This window comes from Panthera tigris, chromosome X (assembly GCF_018350195.1).
Source record: "Panthera tigris isolate Pti1 chromosome X, P.tigris_Pti1_mat1.1, whole genome shotgun sequence".
NCBI classification, from domain to species: domain Eukaryota; kingdom Metazoa; phylum Chordata; class Mammalia; order Carnivora; family Felidae; genus Panthera; species Panthera tigris.
In genome coordinates, this window is record NC_056677.1 from 33,231,280 (window position 1) to 33,257,085 (window position 25,806).

Sequence of the window (25,806 nt, forward strand, 5' to 3'; positions counted from 1 at the left end):
GAAGCATAAAGATGAGAAAGTACCAGGAAATGCGGGGAGGGGGGAGAAGTGGAGTATATAAATAAAAGATATGCCCAGAATCTTCTGGCTAGTCCAAATTTCATACCATTATCATTACCCAGCCCAATCTGTGTTCCTCGGTAATAAGAGCGGACATGCATTGAGCCCTTACCCTGTGACAGGCACTGCTCTAGTCCACTGTTCAATGGATGACCTCATTTACTCCTTACGACAACTCAAGTAGTAGGTAAGGTATGGTCTTCCTCATTTGACCTGAGGAGGAAACATCCTGAATGCCCACGGTCTGTGTGACTTTCAAGCCAGCGCTGCAAAGCAGGCATTATACTGTCCATACGCAGTAGTATCCTGGCTTTGCCAAAAAAAGACCCTCACATTTGTAGAAGGGAAGGCTAAGGGTACCTAAAGCGGACTTTGCTAATTTGCAAAGTCACTAATGGCGGGCCCTGGGTTCCCACCTCCAGCTTCTTCCTTAGAGGGCATGAAAGAGAAATCAGGAGACGGACAGAGGCAAAGGAGGAAGGTGGATGAGATGAGATGCCCCAGATTCAGGGGCCATTTTCCCTCCTCAGATAAAGAGGGATGGCGCTGAACCCTTCAAAGTGTACAGAATGAAGTCCTCGCTCCCTATACTGGAATCCAGAACCCAAGGGTCTTCGGGTTCTGCTGCTGGCTGGGTAGAGGGCTGTATTCATACCTGCACAGGTGGGCTCCGTGCCAGACCAGGCCAGGTTGGACTGACAGACTCGGGCAGGACTACCCTGTAGCTCATAGCCACCGATGCAGGAGAACTCACAGGTGGCCCCGTAATTATCGCCATCGCTGGAGCACTTCATGTAACCGTTCTCTGGGGCGTTGAGTTTGCCACAGCGGCGGACTGTAGGGACACAAGGCCAGAGGAGGCTCAGTGCTGAGCTACCCTCCACAGAGTAACCAGGGAAGGCAGCAGTCTTGCAGTCAAGCTTCTCTACTGGCCTGTGAATGAGTGAGGGGGCACATATGACTATCTGGCCAGTGGGTGGGCCTTGGAATGTTTACCATTCATACCAATGAGACCACTGAGATCAACTGGTTTAGTCCCTGTGCTATACATGAGGAGGTTGAACCCAAAAGAAAAAAGAATAAAGAATAAAGATGGTTAGGAATTAGCTGCCCAAGCCATGAGGCATAAAATAAATCTTAAAAATATTTTTTTCAGGGAGAACAAAGGTTCTGGAACACCAAGAACATGGACTCCTGATGGCCCAAGCTAGGGGGCTCCTAACCTCCTTTATAGAAGGACTTAGAGGCTTTAGCTGGTCACTCAAGCCCGGGGATAAAAAAGTCATCAAAATAAGATTCTTCTGGGACAGCCAGCTGTGGGCTCATGCGAGACTGGCTTACTGCTCCCTCAGACCTCATAAATAATCTGCCAGCACTGAACCTCATCCAGAGTTGTATTCTGAAATTCAGCCATTAAGATGGCCCACTTCCCCTAGCCTCATCATCAGAGGCTAATCCAAAGCTGGCAAGTATCTCTATGGCAGCAGGAGTTCATAAAGGGTTCTTGCCTGAGGGCCTACTTCCCTTTGCTCCTGTAAAGAGAGGAAAAAGCCAATAAGCAGTATTCTTACCTCTTACTTTAACTCGAAATTTGCAAATGCCCTTGTTCTCAGCTCTGTCATAGACTGTGTACTGGATCTTGTGGTCTCCTTCTGGAAAATTTGAGCCTGGTGGGAGGCCTTTTAGAATAACACTTAAAGAAGGGGAAAAAAAAACAGAAACACCAAAGATGATCATTAAGGGCCTAACAACAACTAGGCCATTGTGGGCCTAAGGATCAATGATGATCATTACGAGCACGTGTTCAGCACCCACTCTGCCCTGGATGTGGAGATACTGAGGGAGAGCCATTAGGCCAATCTGACTAGAACAAAGATTTCTTGAAGAACAGAACTTCCTGAGCTTTATTCTGCTTTGGAAGAGCAGTTTGAGACCAGAACAAGGAAGTCGCCAATTCCTGGCAAATTTAGATTCATTTTTCTCACTGGGAGGTAGAACAGATGATGGGGCATGCTGAGAACCCAGGGCCCAAGTCTTCTTCCAGGCCCACCTATGTTCCAGGGGGACCCTTAATTGCCTCACTCTGGAGAGGGTGAGGGAATTTTCTGTGAGGAAAATCATTTGAGGGTATAGTCCAAGTAGTCATTGGAAATTTGGGCCTGCAGGGGGGTGCTAGAATTGTCTCTTTTTTTGCTATCTGGCCTAGTGGAGAGCTTCCCTGAGCAAAAGGCAACTTTATTGTGATTCCTTGATTATCCCGGTGTAGTAATAATAAGTTCTTTGTACTTACATAAACCTTATATACATATTTTAGGCACAGTTCCAGGCATTTTACACATATTAAACCTCACAACAACCTTATGAGATAGGTATTATTATCTCCATTTCACAGATGAGGAAACTGAGGCATCAAAAGTTTAGGGAACTCACCCAAGATCACATAACTAGGGCGACTGTAGTAGCTTTCTTCTTGGCTGAGGAGAATACCAATAAGTGCGGCATGATCACATGCCAGGTTGGTTGGTTTTCCAACACATGGTTCATTGGCCTTCTCTCTACAGTTCTCAGCAATGATGAGAATATTTGCTAATAATGAATATGTGAAATTATCATTGTCACTACTGAAGAGAGCCTCCCAGAGAGGTGGACAGGGGGTCTGTCCATAAGGTGTGAACTGAAGGGTCTTAGGAAAGTGCCAGAAATCCCACCATTAGAAATGTATCACTTTGGGTCTTAGATGCTCAAAGGTCCTCAGGAAGCACAATTCAAATGCACATAAACCTGAGAGCAGGGCGCCTGGGTAGCTCAGTGAGTTAAGCATCTGACTCTTGATTTCAGCTCAAGCCATGATCTCACGGTTCCTGGGATCAAGCCCCACATCAGGCTCTATGCTGACAGTGCGGAGCCTGCTTGGGATTCTCTCTCTGCCCCTCCCCTGTGTGTTCTCTCTCGTTATCATTCTCGTTCTCTCTCTCTCTCTCTCTCTCTCTCTCTCTCTCTCTCAATAAACATTTAAAAAAACCTGAGAGGAATCATACTTCAAATATGAGTGGCCGCTAACCTCTTGGAGACTCTATTTCATCTGCGACATGAAAATAACCATCACCAGGAGTCAATAAGTGAATTCACAGGAAACACTTGTTTCCGAGCTTAGGGGTGAAGACTGAACGTCTTCCCAGTAGATGTTCTCTCATTGCCCATAATTGCTTAAGATATTTCCTCTTGTGCAGTGAGCCTGATAGGATTCTAGCAAGGCTTTCCCCGCCGTGTAGCTCATAAGGCAGTAAGTCAGAGGTACCCTTTGTCCGCAGATGGAAACTCAAGTAGGGAGGTCTGACAGGGCCGTGAACTTTAAGGCACAGATGTGAACGTGCTGACATGAAGTAGTGGCATCCAGGGAACAAGAAGACCAATCAGACAGCTGCAGGGGGACAGGCCCAGGTGCTAGACTAGAACAACATGTAGCTGAACTTTCCCAAAGGGAACCATACATTTGAAAAAGCATTCTGGATGTATGTCAAACTACTACTACAGTTGGTCCCGGAGGATGGGGTTGGGGTGGGGAAGAAAGCTGAAGACCCTTCCTCTGGTTTTATAAACTTCTTCTGTAAGTCTTTAATGTAGTCACAAGTTGATTTTTATTTTTTTTAATGTTTGAAAATTAATTATTTAGAGACACAGAAAGAAAGTCAGAGGGGGCAGAGAGAGGGAGAGAGAGAGAATCCCAGGCAGGATCTGCACTCTCAATGTGGAGCCCAACGTAGGGCTCAAACTCACAAAGTGCGAGATCATGACCTGAGCCGAAACCAAGAGTCGGATGCTTAACTGACTGAGCTGCCCAGGTGCCTCTATTTTTTATTTTTTTTTAAGTTCATTTATTTTTGAGAGATAGAGCACAGAGAGGAGCAGAGGGACAGGGATACAGAGAATCCCAAGCAGGTTCTGCACTGTCAGCACAGAGCCCGACGGCGGGCTCTATCTCAAGAACGTGAGATCATGACCTGAGCTGAAATCAAGAGTCGGATGCTCAAATGACTAAGCCATCCAGGCTCCCCATTGTGGTCACAAGTTTAAAAAAATTTAACTAGAAGTCAAAGTTTTGAAAGGAGCAGTTGCCAAAAACCAAGGGATAGAAAGTTCTGCACTAAACCATACTCACAGAGCACAAGGGGAGGGGGGCAGCATCTGGCTCTACCTGGGACACACGGAGGCTTATCAGGGAGGCGGGTGATGGCTTAGTGAGGCCTAAGGGCTTCAGTAGGAGCCCCGTGGGCAGGCAACGGGGGTGATTTTATCCCAGAGTTAACCAGCTAGCGTCCTCTTTCTCCTCCCATCCCTCTTCTTCCCTTCTTCCCTTTCCTTTGACGAATATTTACCGAGTACCAACTCTGTGCTAGGCCTGTTTCTGGGCATTAGGGATATGGCAGTAAACATGCTATCGTGGAGACAGGCGATAAACAAATACATAAGTAAAATATACAGTATGGCAGGTGCTGAAGACGACTACGGAGAAAAATAGCGCATGAATGAGGAATTGCTAAAGGAGTGCTCTGAAAGCATAAATGGACCAGCAGAGATACACTTCCCCACTCTGGGCAGTAAACATCTCTCATAAAAGAAGCAACATCCTTCCCACTGCCAAAGGTGCACTTACTCAGTTAGAATGCCATCTGCCGTGTCTCTGCCCTCCGGCGTCTCCCAGGACACCCGGACTGTCAGCTTATTGGGTTCAGCAATGCGTTCCTTCACACTTGGGCACTTGATTCTAGGAGGTTCTATATCTGAAAACAGAACCACAGTACAGTCACCATCACGAAGAAATATCTTGTCGGCTTGGGGTGCAACAACCAGCATTTGACCTGCCGGTAGCTCCACGTGCTCCCCATTTTCAAAGAGTCTGTTCACCCCTCTGTATTTCTCTTCCCTCCATTCATCTTGCCTCTTCTCTCCTGCTGAGCTTTGAAGACTGCTTGAGAACTCACAGGGCCAGACCCGCAATCAACTGGCCTTGCAAGGTGTCTTCTAGCATAATTGATCAGCTACGGCAACTTCTCCCCACGCTTCCAGACTCTGCTTACTGACTTCACAACATTGCAGCCACCCAGCTAGAACTCATTCAGCCATAGGGAGTACTTCCTGCTTTAAGGACAGCATGACAGAACATCAGAAGGGGCACCTTAGCTGTCTTCTAGTTCAATGCAATTCAAGGCAACACATCTCTAGTGAGCGACTGCCTTACTCAAGGCACCATTCCAACTGCTAGGTTTAGGGATGCACAAAGGCAAGGGAATTACGTGCTTCTCAAGAGTTTACAGTCTACTGGGGGGATTATTGTCACCATACATAAAATAGGACACGAGGTAGAAAATGGTACCGCCCACGGTGAGGCAGAAGCAAATGGTACAGAGGCTTAAAGAAACGACCCAACGCTCTATTTTACAAGTGTGGAAACTGAGGTTTAGAGAGCTTAAGTGATTTATTTAAGGCCGGGTGTGTAAACAGTGACAGTGTGAGTTATAACTGAAGTCCAAGCACTTACTCCTAGAACAAGCCCTCTCTCCTCTGGCTAAGTCCACTCCCCACTCCTCAATAGCTTACAACAAACAATGGTCTGCACTGTGCTCTCCAACTACCACTGGACGACACCCATGGTTTTGTGTTTCGGGAAAGCAGTTTTTACCTTGCCTCTGGCCCTCCAAAGGCCTCCTGAATTTGCCCAGGTAGTTTCTCTACCTGGGAACAGAATTTCTGCTCCCTCAGTATCAAGGATGGGTTGATAATGAGGGTTAGAAATAAATGAGATGTCAATCCTCGCTGGGTTGGGTTTCATTTTGTCGTAGCTAAAGTGAAATCACAAGAAGGGGGAATTCAAACTTTCGAAAATTCCATTTGATGATTCTGAACAGGTAGAGAAAATATTTAAAGACAGCCTGGCAAGTTACAACATTTAGATGTGCATTGCTTTAGACATCAACTGATAATTATTTAAATGCCTCTATGCTACAACCTGAATGAAAATTAAATGTCATTTCATTCTGAGTCAGAAACATCCTTGAGAGACTAAAGCACCACGTAAAGTCTTAATATGCTTTCTCTGGTCTTTTTTTTAATGTTTGTTTATTTTTGAGGGAGAGACAGAGAGACAGAGCATGAGCAGAGGAGGAGCAGGGAGAGGGAGACACAGAATCTGAAGCCGGCTCCAGGCTCTGAGCTGTCAGCACAGAGCCCGACGCGGGGTTTGAATCCACGAACCTTGAGATCATGATCTGAGCCGAAGTCGGATGCTCAACTGACTAAGCCACCCAGGCATCCCTCCTTCTATGTCTTTTCTAATAACTTCTCATTTTATTTAGGGCAAGAAGTTATGAATAACTTGGTAAACAACTTCGCCTTCGGCTATGCAAATTCATATGCCTCCCATGTCATGCTTCAATGGAGTGTGAATTTACAAACCTTAATACGCTAATCCTAAATTGAATAATTACCATATTTTACTGCGTCTAAGTTACAATCAATTTTGAGATGCATTCCAATTTCAGGGATATTAAAATGTAAACAAATATGCTTCCTAAAATTGATAAAAGTATATACATGTTCTGATAAAATGGAAGCTGCTTTAAATGCATTTGAGGTGCCTATTTTCATTTGCTAAGTTTTTAAAAATAATCCTTTTAACTTCTGTTATGATAGATGATAGAAGACATACATTTATAATTGAGATGAACATTTCACAGCTTTGGGGGAATCCCAAAGATGAGTATACAGTACCTGCCCCCTGCTGGTCAAATCTAGCTGGCAATCTCATCCTAGAAAGTATGTATTTTTTTAGGGGCACTTGGGTGGCTCAGTCGGCTGAGCGGCCAACTTCGGCTCAGATCGTGATCTCCCAGTTCATGAGTTTGAGCCCCACAATGGGCTCTGTGCTGACGGCTCAGAGCCTGGAACCTGCTTCGGAATCTGTGTCTCCCTCTCTCTGCCCCTCCCCGTTCATGCTCGCTCGCTCTCAAAAATAAATAAACATTAAAAAAATTTTTTTAATAAAAAAGAAAGTATATATATTTTTTGTTAATTTAAAGCAAAAAAGGATGGGCTGAGAAAAGGAGATAGATTTCAATGCAAAATTATACAGTGTTTCCTTATTTTCTTGGGGTGACATTGTCAGAGTGAAGAGATACATTTAGCCTCTGTGTCATGGAAAGTAAACATCTGGAAGACATGCTGGGTTTTCTGTATTTAACCATTCGTACCGCCATTGTGAGCAAATGTGCTCTAAATTAGATTATCTGGGTGAAGGCTCTCAGAGCTTTCCAGAGCCAGCTTATGTCCGGGCTAACAGTGATTAGCTGAAACTGGCCTAGTTTTTCAGAAGCAGTGCTCTTCCAAACTAGAAACAAGAAAAAAATTAATCATTAAAAATAACAGCGAATGTTTACGGAACCAACCTACCTGCCCACCCCATGCATTATGTCACTGACTTCTCATGGCCACCCACCAGACTGAGTATTGTTGTTAACATCCCCATTTATATACCAGGAAGTATTTCCTCTCTTGTGGAATTTCTCAATGGTCTGGGATTTTCAGACATGATCACATATTTTTTAATTATCTTAATAAGCCAAACACGTCTGGGTGTCTGCCTGCTGCTGACCCGGTAATTTCCTCCCAAGATGTACATTCTTTTGGGGTCGCCTGGTACAGCTTCGCCATCGATCCCTGAAGAGCAGATTCTGCTGCACCCTCAAGCATGCTGCCCTCATATTCAGCTGAGGAGACCAGCTAGCCTGCCTTTCAGCAGATGTTCCAGAAACCTAAGCCTATGATTACACAGCCATGGCCCTCATGGTTTCTAGAAGCGATCACAAATTTCCATGAATGAACACAGTTACTGTAGAAACATAATTGCAATTCCCTGTTGAGTCAGGATGACCGCAGAGCCAGTTACTGTGTGGAAGCCCTAAAACTTCTGGGAGAACCCAGGCCATGCACAGGAGACATCTGACCAACTGTTCCCCTTCTCAGGGCTCTAGCTGCCCCTCTGCATATAAAATATCAGAAACAAATATATTTCACTGTATCACCTACTATTTATTGGAGAAGCTTGGGAATCCTTAACACGTCTAACCAGGTAGGTGGTGGAAATAAGAAAGAGGTTCAAAAGGACAGTGTCCTGGCCACAAGGTCACTTTTTTCCAAGAGGGAAAAAAAAAACCCTTTTAAACTGAGGCTGTAAAGTAACTGCATCCTCAAATGTTTCCTTAAATAGTGTTTCCCACCGGAGAGCCATGTTTGAAGATGGCGTATGATTAACGGGCGCTTCAGAGCATGGCAATACCTTTATCGGAGACTGCGGGACCTGAGGTGGAGTCCCCTCTTTCTGCCTCATTCTAAGGCAAGATGATAGTCTTAACCCAAGTAAAAGGTTGCCACGGCTCCTCACAGAAACAGACTCTTCACTGTCCCTTTCCCGACTTCCTACGTACAAATTGGCTTTCAACCTGCTGCTTCTCTCACCATGAAGTTTATTTATTTATTTATTGGGGGGGGGGCAGCAAGAGGGGGAAAGATAGAGAATCCCAAGCAGGCTCTGGGATGTCGCTGTCAGTGCAGAGCCCCATGTGGGGCTCGATCCCAGGAACTGTGAGATGGTGACCTGTGCCAAAAGCAAGAGTCAGGCGCTTAACAGACTGAAGCACCGAGGCACCCCACTTCTCTCACCTCTTTTATCCCCTGATCTTTCACACCAACTTCCTCTCACTCTCTACAGTCAGTGTGGCTGGGACTGGTTAGTTACCTACTCTCTGATCCCCTTTTTTGTAGTCAAAGAAGTCTGCCTGGGCCTTTGGCCTTCTAGAAGAAAGACTACATTTCCCAGCCTCCTTTGAAGTTAGGCGTGGTCATGTGATGGGCTCCACCAATGGGCTGTGAGGAAAAGTGACCTGTGCAACTTCTGGGTTGTGCTTTTAAAAAGGGTGGGAAGAGCGCACCTTTCCCTTTTTCCTCCCTCCTCTACCCTGGTTTGAATGTGGATATATGGTGGGGGAGCTATAGCAGCCATCTTAGACCGAAGAACAAGTGAGGAGGAGTTGGGCCTCGGACACTGCCCAAGGCTGCTTAAGCATAAACGTTTATAGGAGAATAGAACCTGTATCTCATTTAAAGCATTATGATTTTAGCTTTGTTAATAGTGGCCGAACAGGTATATAAGCAATCACACCTGTTTTTTTTTTTTCAAACTTCTTCATCTTGTATGGCATCTTCCAAGATGTATTTAATTAATGATTTCTAAGCACTTTTTTTTCAAACAAAGAATATTGTGGTGAATTTCTGGCAAAGATGGCTATTCATAATCCCCTTACATATATTCAGCACCTCCTACCAAGAGGTAGAGTCTATTTCCCCTCCCTCTGAATCTGCACCAGCCTTGTGAGTCACTTTGACTAAGAGAATGTAAGGGAAGTAAATCTATACCAGTCCCAAGTCTGGGCCCTTAACAGAGTCTGGCACCTTCTACTTTTGCTATCTTGGGAACCAGCTGCCATCTAAGGGTCTAATTATCTGACTGGAGAGGCCATGTGGAGAGGACAAGAAATTATGAAGAGAGAGAGACAGACAGACACACTCAGCCAAACCCCAGCCAGCACAGCCAATTGAGGTTCCAAACACGTGAGTGAAGCCATCTTGGATCCTTTGTCCCCAGTCACCTCAGCTATTACAATGTCAAACAGAGATGAGCTGTCTCCACTGAGTCCTGCCCAAATCCCCAACCCAAACAACCAGAAGCAATAACATGGTCGTTTGAAGCCACTGAATTTTGGGTTGTCCGTTGTGCAGGAATAGATTACTGATACAAATATAAAACAGTTTGAGGCTGGTGACAGAGGAAGGAAGTGGCCACTACATGGGGCACAGGAGGAGAGTAATTCCCAAAGGCAGAACAAACCTGGACTCTGCAAACTTGCCCGACTGTTTGCTTTCCCCAGCTTTAGTATAATATAATCCTTGTGGATGTGTCTCAGAGGTGGTTCTGTTTTTTTGCTATCATATAAAGTATCAGAAAATTTTCCCCAGTGGACGCAAGAGGCAAGAAATGGAGGCAGTGAATTCCACAATTAAAAGTCACCATCTTCAGGGCACTTGGGTGGCTCAGTTGGTTGGGCGTCCGACTTCGGCTCAGGTCATGATCTCTTGGGTTCGAGCTCCGCATCGGGCTCTGTGCTGACAGCTCAGAGCCCGGGGAGTCTGCTTCGGATTCTGTGTCTCCCTCTCTCTCTGCTCCTCCCCTGCTCGCCGTGTCTCTCTCTCTCTCTCTCTCTCTCTCAAAAATAAACAAACATTAAAAAAATTTTTTTAATTTAAAAAAAGTCACCATCTTCACCAGAAAGATGCCCAACTGAAAATTCATTGGTGATGTATTTATATTATACAAGGTCACTATGAGTTTACCTGTTGAGGCCAGGTAAAAATGTGGATCAGTATCTCAATCCAATGAGTCGTTTCAAAGCTAAACTAGCTTCCTGAAGGTTTGCCAAAGGATGTGTGCTTGTCAACCCAGGAAAAATGTAGCATAATTTAAGATCACTGATAACGATGCACTGACACATTTATTCTTAGCCCCATAATGTGTGTATCTTCAACTGATTCTCTGGAAGTAAGGCAGGGCAGTCCATCGAATGTCCCTGTGGGTCAGTGGGTAAGCCCAGCTGTCAGAGAGCTGAGAAGCCACAAAAGCAATCCATCAATGTGCATATCTGAAATCTCAGAGATGATATTTTATTCCAGAATTTCGTGTGTGCTAAGTCTCAATCTATTCTACTCTGCGGGAAATACAAAACAAGCAGAGAGCAATTCCAAAAATCAAGTTGGTTTGTACACTGTCCTTTGTTAAAACAACTAAATGGGGGCTCTCTGCATGTCAAAAGGTATCGGCTGGGTCTTCATTATCGGTGATTTTTAATTTTCTTTCATGTTTATCTCTTCCTCTTTTTGCCCAGGGAAAAGTGTTGGTCTCAGGGAGAAATCACACATCAACTCAAAATCTGGCATCTAGATGAGGGCTTGCTTGTAATTCTAACTGTCCATTGTTCTATCTAAATGCCAATGTAACCAAAAATAACTAAAAATGGAAAGAAAGAAAAAAAATCCCCTAAAAACAATAGTTGTTTAATTTCAAGGTTTTTTTCATATATCTATGTATCTAGATACAGATATAGATCAATGGAAGTTGTGGCTCTTTAGTTTAACCCTCCTGCAATTGCAGCAGGATTTTTCTCCTGCATTGACTTCTTTCTCTCCATATCTGTTTTGGAAATAACCATGGACTTGAGTCCACTGCCAGAGTGCGGTCTGCCTAAGAGAATTAATTTTAACTCATGGTACTTTCAAATTAGCCAGACCACAGAACTGACCACCTCAGAGTCAAAAGCCTGGCCAGTGTTCTCTCCTCCCTCCAGGTCTGGAGGAGAGCTGGGACCATTTTCTCAGCACTCAGCAAAGCTCTGGCCAAGACGCGCTGCTGGAAGTTGTGCGGAAATTTGGGAACTACTCAGCCACCATGGGTCAGCATCTAAAAGAGGCTGAGGCTCTGAGCTATGCTCAAGGACCCTCTACACATGAACAAAGTTATTAAACTAATTTAATACATTTAAAGCCAACAGAGTCCATGACATCCCTGGAGTAAAAGTCACTGGGGACAAACTCCAGCTTCTCTGTCACCAAAATTAACGAAAGAAGTGCCTGCTGGCTTTGTATGTCTCTTTTTCCTGGGAGCTCTATGCTCTCCTGTGGCTCACTGGTCCCCTTTTCGCCTCTCCCACCTCATTGTATGCACAATATCCCTTCCCCACCCAGGATGCCTGAACCTTGCCCTGGCAAACTCTAAGATAAATTCCCTGCAACTGGGGTTCATTTCTTAGTCCTTTCTCTCTCCCTCTGGGAAGGTTCCAGCCCCATCTGGTCCAGCTTAAGCCATGCCTGTTGCTTTTTGAGAACAATCAGCATTTTCTTTCCATTGTTGCACACGATCTGGACACCTGAACAGTGTGATCCCTAGAGAACTCATCGCCAATGCTTGCTTAGCAGAAAGATTTTCAAACATCTCCTTTCCTCCCATCACCTCTGTCCTTTCCGACATGAGGGAGCAGAGATTTAAAATCTGGGTGGCTGTTCTGAAGAGCTAGCTTGCACATAGCAAGTCACAGGGGAGATACTGAAAACAACATCTGTGAGAGGTCCTGCTGACTCGACCGCCTGGCCTTAGGTCGTGTCCTTCAAGAGGTGTGTGTCCTCAGCACCACTCTACCTGCATCGGTTGACCAGGACTGCTCTGCCATCTTCTCACCGAGAACTACTGTGACTCAGGGGGAGAAGTCCAAACCCTCGGAGAAAAGTTGCTGAACCAAATATCCCGTTGCTACTCAGTTTTTCTGTAATCTCCCTTTTACCACCTGGACTGAAGGTCTCAAAATTCTATCTCCCAGACTCTTTTTGCCTGCTGGGTGCCAGATAAGTTTGCAAACAGGAGGCACCTGTCAGAGAACAGAACGCAAGGAGAAGGCAGAGCTTCAGGGAGGGTTTCCTGGACTCCCGAACTAGCGGCAGGAGTGCGGGCTCCTGATTTCACCCTCATCGACGATGGCGTCAGTTCCAGAAATGTCAGCAATAAGGTCAGGCTTATGAACTTTGGGTGACAGCACCGTGGCACTATTTGCTCCTCCAGCTCTTTTTATATTTTTTAACCAATTCCCTGTGTTAAATTCTCCTCCATGTGAAATACCTAGCATGGTTTCTGTTTTCCCAACTACTGACCACTACGAACTCCTACCTAAAACATAGAAAAAGAGAAGCCTAGAATCAATCTGAGTCTGTTATCTGAGTTTATTTGGACCTGTTGCTCTCGGCAAACGGATACAAGGTATGGTCCAGGCTGTGACTCTGACCTAGGAGGGTTCATATCACATCTTGGGCAAGATCCCTCGGCTATAGCTCAGTACCCACAGAACTGAAGAGCGAGAATGGCTGCCAGGGAAGACCATGGACAGAGGTGCCGTCCTGAAGACAGCCCTGGGACTGAGGCCAGAGTTGTTACTGTTATATTTCTGCCCCCGGAGGGTAGCATCCAATTTCAGTCTTGCTCCTGAAGTATATGCCCCAGACAATGAACAGTCAGGAACGAGTCCTTGGCATAAGGCACATTCGCAGACTGAGCTGACCAGTTCTCTGGAGGATGGGCAGATACCAACAAGGGAAGAGCCAACCGCCTATGGCAGTTGCTTTAGCACGTCAGTGCCAGAGGTATCTCTGGATCCAGGAACTTTGGGCCTGAGAGCCTGGAGACACAGGCTTGGCTCTATACAACCTTGCTTATGTCAGGTGACCTCTCAGGCCTCATCTGTAGAAATAGGGGAAGGGACTAGAATATTCTGTAAGGGTGGGTCCTGGCAGCTCTAATGGTTCATGAGTAAATGATCCTCTGGGAGAGTGGTTCTCAACCACTTGGAGGGAGCTTTGGAAAAATACCAGGGCCCCAGTGATTCAGATTTAAATAGAAGCCAGAGTTGAAAAACCACTGTCCCAGAGCAGTCTGCCTCGGTATTTAAAGGGCACAGGAATCCCCTGGGGATCTTATTCACATGTGGATTTTCATCTGCCAGGTGTGGATGGGTCACAAGATTCTACATTTCTAACAAGTTTCCTGCTGGTGCTAACACTGCTGGTCCAAAGGCACTATTTCTGGCATAAAGGTATTAAAGTTCTTCCCATATTTGATATTTTTTTTTAATGTTTATTAATTTTTGAGAGAGAGAGAGAGAGAGAGAGAGAGAGACAGTGTGAGAGACGGAGGAGCACAGAGGGAGCCACAGAATCCGAAGCAGGCTCGAGACTCCGAGCTGTCAGCACAGAGCCCGATGTGGGGCTTGAACTGGTGAACCACGAGATCATGACCTGAGCCAATGTCAGACACTTAACTGACTGAGCCACCCAGGCGCCCCCCCCAAGTTTGATATTCTTAAGGCAGATTCTCAAACTTCAGAGCATGAGAATCCCCTGGAGGGCCTAAGAAAATGCCAATTGCTAGACCCCCACCCCAGATCTGCTGAATTAGAATCTGCATTTTCACCAAGGTTTCCAGGTGATTCCAATGCACTTTAAAGTTTGAGAAGTACTGCCTTACATCAGGGGCTCTCTTTCAGCCCTTCAGAATGCCCCGGGGGCTCCTTAAAGTGCAAAGCACTGGGCCCCACTCCCAGAGCCTCTGATTCAGCAGATCTGGGGCAATGCCAAGAGTTTGCCTTTCTAAAGAATTCCCAAGTGCTTCTGTAGCTCCCAAGGGCACACCTTAAGAAACCATTGCTCAACAAACCCAGAGTCAGGTAACATTTCCAAATCCCAGTCTAGCAAAGGGAGTGCCTGCTGACTGACCATCCCATCGCAGTCTACAACAAATGAACTCCGTCTGTCAGCTCAAAGACACAGAGATGTTCTCTGTGGGGCTGTCCTGCAAACGTCAACCACTCTGCTCAGTGCTTTAGGGCAGATCCCTGGACTGAAGCAGCACCCCTGACAGCCTGCCGCGGCCTCAGGAGCAAGCCAAGAAAGAGAGGCATTAGATGCAAGCCCCTGGCCGTGAAGTGGGCTCTAGGATAGAGCCTGAGGTTAGGTCTGGGCTAAGCCACAGGACTAGGGATGAAGAGAGCTTCTGGAAGCAAAGCTGGGTACTTATGCTTTACATTCGGGGTGCTAATGCTTCCTGTAAAATCCACTGTAGGAACCCACCCGAAGTATGCGCTCCTTGAAGATGGGTATTTTCTTACCGACACAGGAGGCTGGGCGGCCGCTCCAGGCCTTGTTGTCCATGCACGTGACTGTCCGCTCCCCTTTCAACGTGTATCCTGGTGAGCAGTAGTACTCACACCGGGAGTTAAAGTAGGCACCATCGACGCACTTAAACCCTCCATTCGCTGGCATGGCCAGAACGGGGCACCGCTTTTCTGAAAAAGAAAAAACCAGACACTCAGCATTTCTTAGTTTTTGTCCATAGAGTTTGAGCCCAGAAACTCTGAAAACACAGAGTGCAAAGCCAATTTAAAGATCACAGATAGAGTGGGTCAGTCAGTTAAGTTTCCGACTTCAGCTCCGTTCATGATCTCACTGTGAGTGAGTTCAAGTCCTGCATCGGGCTCTGTGCTGACAGCTCGGAGCCTAGAGCCTGCATCAAATTCTGCGTCTGCCTCTCTCTATGCTCCTCTCCCATTCATGCTCTATCTCTCTCTGTCTCTCAAAAATAAATAAATGTTAAAAAAATTTAAAAAGAAGATCACAGATAGAGGGGCGCCTGGGTGGCTCAGTGCGTTAAGCATCCAACTTTGGTTCACGAGTTCAAGCCCCACGTCTGGCTCTGTGCTGACGGCTCGGAGCCTGGAGCCTTCTTCGGATTCTGTGTCTCCCTCTCTCTCTCTCTGCCCCTCTCCTGGTGGTGCTCTGTCTCTCTCTGCCTCTCAAAAATAAATAAACATAATACAATTTTTAAAAGATCATGGCTAGAACCAGAGAAACCATGGGTGGCTGCCTGTTACAAGGAAGGGCACACAGTTTCATATCAGACTGGCTTGGATTGGCATCCCAGCTAAGCCAGTGTTTCAGGTCGGGTTCCTCAGAAGCAGACCCTGAGGCGTGGATTTGTGTGCAAGTGATTTAGTGAGAAAGTTCTCCCAAGGGAGACCAGCGAGGGGCAGAGAAGGTAGGACAGGGGAAGGAAGGAGGCCAGGCAAGATGGGATCTCAGGCAAAGTCAGCTTTGGCCTGCCCCCCCCCCCCAGGGGAGCTCTGGAGCAGAGTGACACCAGGGTTTGTCCTGTCTCCACACAAGGAAGTTGGGCACCCATAATCCTTTACCAGTCAGTACTGGGCAGCTCCAGGCCTACTGGGGATGCCCTCCCTGTCAGAACAAAGAGAACAGCCCTCTGAAGGAACAGTCTCCTCTCTTCCTCTGAAGAAGATCTAACATGCAAGTCAGAAGCTGGGGGACGGACACCCAGAATTGGGAAAACAGGACCCAAGGATATCCGGGCGAAGTACCAAAAATGTCCACTATGTATACAGTCACCCTGTCACATGGTCTGCATAGGCGGGGTCATATGGCTGCAGCCCGGAACCTCAGTTTCCCCAACGATAAAGTTAAGGTACTGGCACCCATGTCAATAGCCTCAATGCAAAAACTGGACATATGTCAAACGCCCAGCATACAACAGGTGCTCAATTAATGGTGGCTGTTTTGAATAACAATGGCACCTGAAATGTGCTTCAACAATGCTGTACCTCTGGCAGTTGCCTGAATGTGATGTGACTTCTCCTCCAGCTAAAAGTGAGCCCCTGAAACGCTCTGCCCATCTTCTTTCTCCCCTGAGGCACGGTCCCTTTCCTGGAATGGCATTCTTCAGTAACTTTCCCGGCCGGCCGGCCTCTGTCAGCTCTGCCCTCTGGGTGAACACTTCTTGTCTCCAGGAACACAAGTCCATGACTTCGCACCTGGTACGTTCTGCACGATTTGCACCCCTGCTCTGCTCTCCGATGCTATTCTGTGAGACCCTTGATGGCAGAGCCTGCGTGTGTCTTATATGTTTCGAGATCCCCAACACCTTTTCAGGGTCTAGCACATATTGAAACAAAACCTGTCTGCGGAGCAAACCTCTGTTCTCTCCCCCTTTCTTGAACAGCTGATCACACTGTGGTGTCTGAAAGGTGTTCTCTCCCTTCCACCAAATCTCGCAAACCCACTGGCATCCGCTCACAAGGTCAGTTTTTCTCATTAGAGACCACATAACATTTGGTAAAGAAAAAAAAGCTCTAATCTCATCTCAGAGCAAAAGAACCTTGGTGCTGACGGGCCCCAAAAACCCACCCCACTGGGGCCAAGCTACTCACGCTTGCAGATGACCTTGTCGGACCAGCGCCTGTTTGACTGGCAGATGAGCTGGGAAGAACCATGCAGCTCATAGCCCTTCCGGCAGCGAATGTCGCACCTGGTTCCCAGGGCTGTTTTGTAGTATCCTCCTTGAGGGGCCCTGCAGTACACATCCCCATACTTCACCTTGATGGGGGAGCACCATGGGGTGTCTGCAGGTCGCAGAAACAAAGGAGGGGAGAAATAGGAAATGACATCTTTAGAAAATGTGTCTCCTCATCCTCAAAGTCCCTGGCTGACTGCACTCTATATTTTGGAATCTCTTAAGGAGTCGTTTAAGGTGTCTCTGGGTGGGGAGGTTACGATCACAGGACTAGGTGTCAGACATATCTGTCTATGGATCCGAGTTCCTCCATTACTAACTGTGTGATCTTGGACAAGTTACTGAACCTCTCTGAGTCAATACCTATACCTCTGTCCCAGGGCTCTTCTAAGGATAAAAAAAATAATAATAATGCATATCAAACACCTAGCACAGTGCCTAGCACATAGCAAATATTCAATACATGCTTGTTCTTGTTAGCATTTCCCTTGAGGAGATAACATAATTCTTCTTTTGAAGGCATTTGATATCATTGTAAACCCTAACCCCAACCATCCATACATAGTGGCAAGGAAGTCCATAATTGGTTAGGTTTTTTTTCCCCCAAATCTGCATGCATATTCTCTGTAAAAACTCATAATACTATTTTAATTCATGTGAACAAAGCTGCAATTTCCAAGGTTTTACCACGGGAGATAATTTTGGCTTAAAGTCACAGAACAATCGCTTCCCATAGGGAAGCAACTCCCCTTTTCAGACGTCCCCGGTTAGGCCCCATTCAGGTAAGAAAGTGTCACAAATGGTAAAGTTCCCAAATGGCAAAATTCTGGCGTGTTTTGATTTTTGTCTAGTAGTTGCCCGGAGCACAGCTAGGAGAACGCTGACAAATCAGAGTCTCTCCCCTGTGCCTTTGGAAGGTACTCGCTGAAAGCCATAAAATTGTTAGGGCAAGGCTGGCTCATTGGTGGGGAAGTTCCCACAGTGCCCACCTCACAAACTACCAAGAGTGGAGCCTGCCTCGCTCCCAATGCCTCCGAGGGGAGCCCCCTCCCCACAGCTGCCAGGCTCCTCTGCACCTGGGCTGTCCGTGAGTGGGGTGCGTGCGCCATCATGTGGCCAAGGAGGACACCTTGTCTGACTTCCCAAGGAATTTTCTGAGGATGTGTTTCTGACTGCTTCTCAGCCATGAAGACCAAGTCAGGTCCAGGGCGTGTGCACAGACTGTTTTGGGTTTTTTTTTTTCTTTTGTGCTTTCAGAACTTCTTTGGCTAATACTTTCATCATATAATGTTTTTGCAGACAGCTGCCACGTGGGTCCTACAGTCAGGACTCAAGCAAGTATTTCCTGGACTTTCTGGGTAAAAGTCATGTCCTGCAGGCTTGGCCTGAGGCTGATTAAGTTCGACCATGCGGACGCACGGACACAGGCTTCCAGGAGCTTACATCAGGCCTACAGACCTTCCTTGAACAAAGTTTCCTCTTAACACACATTGTATGTGTGAACATTTTTTTTCGTTTTTATTTTGTTAAGTTTTTGTTTATTTATTTATTGGGGGGGGGGCAGGGAAAGGAGAGAGTCCCAAGCAGGCTCCATGCTGTCAGCACAGAGCCCAATGTGGGGCTCAAACTCACGAAACCATGAGATCATGACCTGAGCCGAAACCAAGAGTCAGATGCTCAACCAACTGAGCTACTCAGGTGCCCCATGTGCTAGCATTTTTAACTAAGAATAATCTGGACCCTGAAGTAAAGTACAAAACAGCATACATGTCTCCATTATTGTCTTCTAGGTATGAAAGAATTCTTGAAACAATTTTAAATGCCTCGGTCCTTTCTTCAGTGATGGCTCCAGGAAAGCCAGGAAACCAGGAGATTTCACGATCACAGGTATTGATATTTCTTCTGTAATCAAATGATCTTAAGATAAACTCTGGAAAAATCCATAGATGCCTACCGCTCAAATAAAACTGAGATTTGGAACCTACTGGCTTCTGTGACTACTAGACGTGAGGTCTGCCTGTCTGTCTGTCTCCCTCCCTCCTTCCCTCTCTCTGCCTTTCTTTTCCAACTCCAATAGGAAAGATCACCTACAAGGAAATTCCCAAATGCTCTTGCTGTTTTGTCTCAAAGAAGCACTTTTTACAGTTTGTCAGAGGATTTCCATGGTAACTAAAAAAGATCTTAAAAACGACCTGTTGTTTTACCTCTTTATCATCTTCCCCACTCCTTCTCAACTCCTTCACTGCCTCGTTTCCTTTTAGTTTCCCTGCCTGTCCTGTTCTCCTTCTAGACCGCATTGCTTCTGCGCTCCCCATCTCCGGCCTCCTCCTCTTGCCGACTGGGCCCCTTTCCTGCCTTATTTTCTGCCATCTCACACGCCAAACTGTGGAAGCCCGAGAACTGGCCTCCAGGGAGAGAAAGTGAAGCCCGCACTGGGGGTGGGGGAAGGGTGGTGAGGGAGAAGTGAATATGGGGGACACAGAGGGAGAGGAGGAAAACGTACTGAACTAGTCAAGTGTGGGGAGTGTAATACCAGGCAAGGACAGGAGCCCCAGGCATACATTCTAATTCCATCCTCTCCTAGCAATCCTGGACAATTCACTAAACTTTTCAGGGAATCAGATTCCTCAACTCTAAGCCACAGGAGTGGATTAAATTATTTTCAAAGTCCCATCTAGCTTTGAAGCCGTAGGCTTCAAACTCTGCCTTATTCCTTTGTGATCCCCTGCCCATGCCTGCCTCCTTACTCCTTCTTCTGCCTGCTGAGTGGTCTCTCATAACCCTTCCAGCTGAAGGCAAAGCCATTGTGCATTCTGGCTCCCGATCACAACCCCACTGATGTAAAAACAGGAAGAGTGTCTAATTCTTAACTTGTTTTTCACTCAAATGTTGAATATACACCTTCCAGCTTCTGGACTTCTTTTTCAGGAGGGACACGATTCTTGAGGAAGCTAATGCGAAAGCAGCATACCTTCCCTTTAGCACACATGTTACGGTCGTCTTTGCCACAAATGTACCCAGGACAAGTATTTAAGGCTGGCAGGTACAGTAGAGGATGACCGGGGTATACATACATCACAAATTCACATATTTCAATACAATATTTTCAGTGCGATTCCTTTCTGTCCCTCGTTCTGAGTCCTCAAATCCTCCTAGAAGTGCTGGCTGCACATCGAAAGCTGCGCTGTTGTCAACATGTGGGGAAAAAAATCTTGTTTTCATTTATTCGCAGAAGGAATGTCTTTGGGTCATTTTCCAAGAAATCTTCTAAGGAAGATACCGTGACAGTTTCACAGCTCTGCCATAATCATAATTAAAATGCTAGTGACTGACTTGAACTTGAAGTGCACAAAAGCACTAGGAGTTAGAGTGAACTAGCAAGATGTTTAACACAGAGGTTTTAGCGAAACAAAGCCCTTACGCTGCTTCAATTAAGACGGGGTTTATTTAGGGAGAACTCTAAATCAGTTATTCAGGAAAGCTTTTTCAGCACCCCCTTGGCCAAAGCGGTAAGCCTCCCAGTTACCTGGAGTTTCTAGGATAGACAGTGTCTTAGAGCAGATGAGTGAGAAGCCAATCTCTGGACACAGAGCTTCAAACATCTGGATTTCACACGTGAATGCAATGTTGGCTAGCTGAAGGACTCTGGGCAACTCACCTGCCCTCTCTAATCTGTGGTTCCTTCATCTATGAATAAGGAATAACAAGATTATCTCAACATGCCCTCCCCCTTCCCTCCATTCATGTGACTGTGCGATGGCATTCCAAGCAAGAGAATCAAAAGCAACGCTTGCCACATTCTGGGAACACAATAAATGTCGTTTACATTTTCCTTTCTTCCTTCTTCTCCTTTAACTCAAAGCACTTATTGGGTATACACTCTGTGCCGGACACTGTGCAGGGGCCTGGTTAACAATGGTTTGCCTCTAAAGTGTTATGACTTGAAAAAAACAAAACAAAAAAAAAACTGGGGTGCCCGGCCTGGCTCAGTCAGAAGAGCATGTGACTCTTGATCTCGGGGTTGTGAGTTTGAGTCCCAAGTTGGGAGTAGAAATTACTAAAATAAACCTGACAATAAAAACAATTTCCTAAGACATATTTGTTCTTAAACACTCATATTTTAGCCATCTAAATATATTGGCACATATTTTAGCCATCTGGTCTACCTTGCACACTTACAGTGCCATGAGGGGAGGATGAACACTGGGAACGCTGAGCTGAGGGCACTGGGCAACTCTACTGCACAAGGGAAGGATCACATGTGCACATATGTGTTTTAGGAAGATTTTTCAAGAAGGGACTCAAGGAAAAAACATTTTTTTAAACCCTCAGTTAATTAAGAAGTGTTAGGAATTGGAATATCTCCTTACCCCAAACACCTAATTAACAAGTTTGTCCTTTGTTTGATTGGTTAGTTCCTGAGGCAATTAATATACGAGCTGTGCATAGGAATGAGTCTCTGCATTCACAAATCATAAGAAAACGTGGAATGTGGTGGGAAACACAACTGGACAGACACTGGTCATTATATTAGACTGTTCACTCATGTGAAAAACAACCGAAGGACTGGCCGGTACTACCCTGATTCTCTTACAAATTGGACATATCGCGACAGAGCAGGGCAGTATCCTCTTGCCAGCCTGTGGGCACATTTCTTGGGCAAAAGTTCCGCAACAGAACTTTATTAACCAATTTTTCTTCACATCATCCCTCCACTGAAAAAGGAAGCAGCTTCAGAGAGAAATCACCTAAATGTACCTTCCCTTTTCCCAGGGCTCCCTAAGCTTCAGAGAAATGACTCACCAGTAGAAATATTTGTGGACATACTTACCTGAGCCTGCTTAGAAGTTTCTTGATTAGGCTTTTTATACCTGGTGGGGGGTGGATTGCTGGAAATGTGTAGAGATGGAGTTCTTTATCATTAGAATAAAGTTTCATCTGGCAACACACTCTACTTATCATTTCGGGAGCCAAGCTGGACTCAGAAAGAGCACAGTGAAATGAGCTTATGAAAATCAAGTTTTCCCATTCCCCATTCATCTCAGTACATTAGCAGCACGGGGTCCAGATTCAACCTTAGGTAGTTTACTCTGGACCATTCTGGCTGTAATGTACGAATCAGGCAGAATTCACGGCTTGATTTTCACTTTCATCAGCTAGAGCTTGGCTTTGCAGAAGTAAGGACAGTAAAGAAATTTACGAGAATAAAATGACCACCGCGGTGCTGAAGGACAGCACTTCAGAGAATTCCAAATGCTTTTTCTTTCTTTCATTTCTCTTCATTTTGTTTTTAAATGGGAGCATATGCTTATTAATTTTTAAATACATTTTTTTTTCCCCGACAGGTCATTTGAACTTTAATGCATTGTCTGGTCACTTTATTATAGTCTGCTCTGCAGGGCAAAAAGGAAAGTTTTCCTGGCATTAGCAGGTCCCCATTAGCACAAAAGCAAAGCATTCACCTTTATATCTAGCGTGTGAATACCCGACTTCATCGTCTTCTAGCGGTGAGTCTCCAGATCCTACAATAAAAAAGAACAGAAACTGCAGCAAGGAGAGCCACATGATATGGACGAATATTTTGAAGCACTGCTTTGGCAACAGTCATGCAAGAGGGGCTTATTAGAACGCAGAGCCAAGAGTGAAAGCTTCGGTGGCCATTCACGAAGGGACAGGGGCACCTCTCAGAGTGAACCTGGCTGGGCTGAGATTGCCAGAGCCAATCAAAACGAACCTCCGTCTGCTTTGGAATCACCACAAGCCAACTGGAATTCTAGACTCAGGACAGAAAGTCAACTTCGCTCTGAGAAGACGCCAATGTATATGAATCTCATGCCAGGGGAGACGCAGTAAAATGTGTGTGACTCAGACATGGCCTACGGTTTCTCCGGCAGTCAAAGAAAACCCAGGAGAACCGAGTGTTTGTGGTACCTGAAAATCAGTCCATCTTGTAAAATGAATTTGGGTGGAGGATAAGGAGGCAAATCAAATGTCTAATCTTAATGACAAAAGAAATGCAAAGCTACTTTGATAAATTTGTAGGAAATGAGGGCCGAAGTCAACAATCTGGATGTTTATTTGGAGCCTCTCACCCAGGCATCACTAAAGTAAAGTTTCTTGATGAGTCTTGCTACCCTTGAAAACCACAGCCTTAGAGGGAAAGTCTGTATTCAATTTTAAAATTTAAACTCATTTAGCAGTTGGAACCAAATCATTTTTAGAATATCCAATACCGAATTCCAGTAAGTGGTACAATCTTAATCTTGAAATTGGTATCAGGGCCCAAACTTCAAAACCTTAATCTTAAATTTACATACCTTTCCCTTTAGACTTCCTGGTCTGATCACTGACCATGGAGTTAGCACCATCATGGTCACACATTTACCTAGAGGGACAAGGGCAAGGGCAAGCACACTCTCTATCATGAGGCTTTTCAAATCCCCACACAGGATAAGTGAATGAGTCATGGTCCCTGCTCTACTTATATTCTGGATGAGAGAGAGCATGGAAATTGAAAGTGGGAAGGTGATGAAGGCTGGACCATGTCCATTTGAAAAAAGCCCCTACTCCCCCCACCTAGGGAAGCCCAGTTCTGTGTCTCTCTTTGCTCCAGGTTTCTGGCCACTCAAACAGGTACAAAGTTACGTAAACTATTCCTCACTCAATAGCAAAAAGTGAACGTGAAGACCAGTATTGCCCTTCAGGAAAGCAACCTAGCTACCCGAATCAAAAGCCTACGTTCAAACCCCTTTATCGAGTCATCCCACTTCTGGGAATCTATCCCAAGGAAATAATATTAAATATAGGAAAAAAAATTTGCACACAAAGATTTCTTTGCAACGTCACTTATAATAGCAGAAGACTATAAACAGACCAAATAGTCAATATTATGGTTAAATAAACCACAGCATATTCATTGGATTATACTATAATGGGTCCATTGAAAATAATGTTTATAAAAAGATACAACAGCATGGGAAAAGGTTATAACATTAAGTAAACAATATGCTATGGCAAAGTTATACAAATGGTGTGATTTATACCAATGTAAAACAACCAAATTCAAAATAAACAATGCTTAGAAGACCTTATGCTAATTGGATGTTTTTCTTCTTTCCCGTCTAAATTTTCTACTATAAACATGTATTACTTTCACAATGGAAAATAAACTTTATTATGCATAGAATTCAGAGAAGCTTAGCTTCCAAAATACATTTTGAATATATTAGAAATGTTTAAGAATCTGCTGTCCCTCTCCTCCCACCCTGCCCCCATTTCTCTCCACATTCAGAGTTGAACTGGATTCCTCAAAGAATTGCTGGATTCTTCAAGCCCATATGGCATAGCTCATATAAAGTGTCAAGAGATCTATTTCATAATAAGAGCACTTCCTTCTTCCCCCAAGTTAGCCTGGCCTCCATATCATCTACCTGGGCAGTAAGAGGCTGTGGACTTATATTCCTGGTTCAAAGCAAAGAAGGCAACTGTCACAGGTTGGGTTCTCTGGGAAATGGCTTGTGAGATGGCGTATAGTGCACAGGAGGTCTATTAGGGATCAACCCCTGTGAAGGGACTAAGAAGGAAACAGGTTTGGACAGAGGGACAAGTCGAGCTTTGATGTCAGCCCAAGGACACCCTCTCAGGTTGGGTATAAATGGCTGAGCCTTTATATTCCTGCCTCCATCAGCCATAGGATATGGCCCACGTTGGAGGGACATGACCACGGGCAAAGCACTCCCAACAGCTGAGGCAGTCTCTGAAGGGGTTGAAAGCTTATGGCTGACCAAGGCCAGCATTGCCTCCAGCTGAGACCACTGGCCCTTCCTTGAAGGAAGATCTGGTCAGGGCAATCCATGACCACCACAACACTTGCTCATTGACAAATAACTTGAGATATGTAAATGCATGGTGGGGGAGGACACTCCATAGAGAAGGGAAGAGGCTGAGACCTACTGGGGAGGCAGGTGACCCTGGGGTGCACAGTCCCATTTTGCCAGTAGAGCAGCATTTTAAGACACATTTGCCACATATTGTTTATTAGAGGGAAAATTAAACATGTGACAATAGGGGAATGAGCAACCACGTTATCCTCTATCAACAAGCTATTATATACCCACTAATCAAGTTTGCAATAGGGAAATGTGTATGAAATACAGCCAAGGAAAAAAGCAAATACTGCAAACTATATACAGAATGAAGCATAAAACTGAATATACACACACATATACATATAATACTGACCATGTAGGTCAAATTTGGAATATGATAAGGTAGGAGGACTAATCAGTGGGGGGAAAGGTCAATAAATATGCTAAGATTAAATGGATATGCATATGAAGAAAAAAATGAGTCCCATCTTGCACCACACCAAAAAAAACATTTCCAGAGAGGTTATAGGCCTAAATTTGAAAGCCAAAAATGGGAGAAAAAAATGCTGAATATCTGCATGATCATGAGGTAAGGAAAGACTATTAAAACTTACAAACAATAACCTATAAAGGAAAATACTGCTACACTTCACCACACTAAAATGTAAAAATTCTGGGGATGTCTGGGTGGCTCAGTCGGTTAAGTGTACGACTTCGGCTTAGGTCATTATCTCATGGGTTTGAGCCCCACGCCGGATTCTGTGCTGACAGTTCAGAGCCTGGAGCCTGCTTCAGATTCTGTATCTCCCTCTCTCTCCGCCTTTCCCCTGCTTGTGTGCTCGCTCTCTCTCTCTCTCTCTCTCTCAAAACTAAATA

General features: G+C 45.4%; 1 protein-coding gene across 6 annotated transcripts in view; it reads right to left on the reverse strand.

Moving 5' to 3' along the window:
* SRPX (sushi repeat containing protein X-linked) overlaps positions 1-25,806 on the reverse strand; it is a 111,299-nt gene that overhangs the window by 37,966 nt on the left and 47,527 nt on the right. For 2 of the 6 annotated variants that reach the window (XR_006213401.1, XM_042974216.1), the window contains exons 1-6: positions 19,964-21,080; positions 16,980-17,171; positions 14,871-15,047; positions 4,715-4,841; positions 1,632-1,753; positions 716-895 (exon numbers count right to left, since the gene is read on the reverse strand). Coding sequence is in view for 5 of the 6 variants with exons in the window: in XM_042974216.1 (XP_042830150.1) it covers positions 716-895; positions 1,632-1,753; positions 4,715-4,841; positions 14,871-15,047; positions 16,980-17,171; positions 19,964-20,138 (973 nt within the window). In the remaining variant the exon portion in view is untranslated. Of the gene's footprint in view, positions 1-715; positions 896-1,631; positions 1,754-4,714; positions 4,842-14,870; positions 15,048-16,979; positions 17,172-18,829; positions 21,081-22,524; positions 22,585-25,806 lie in introns of those variants that run through there. The other 4 variants (XM_042974217.1, XM_042974218.1, XM_042974221.1 and 1 more) reach the window with 4 other exon arrangements.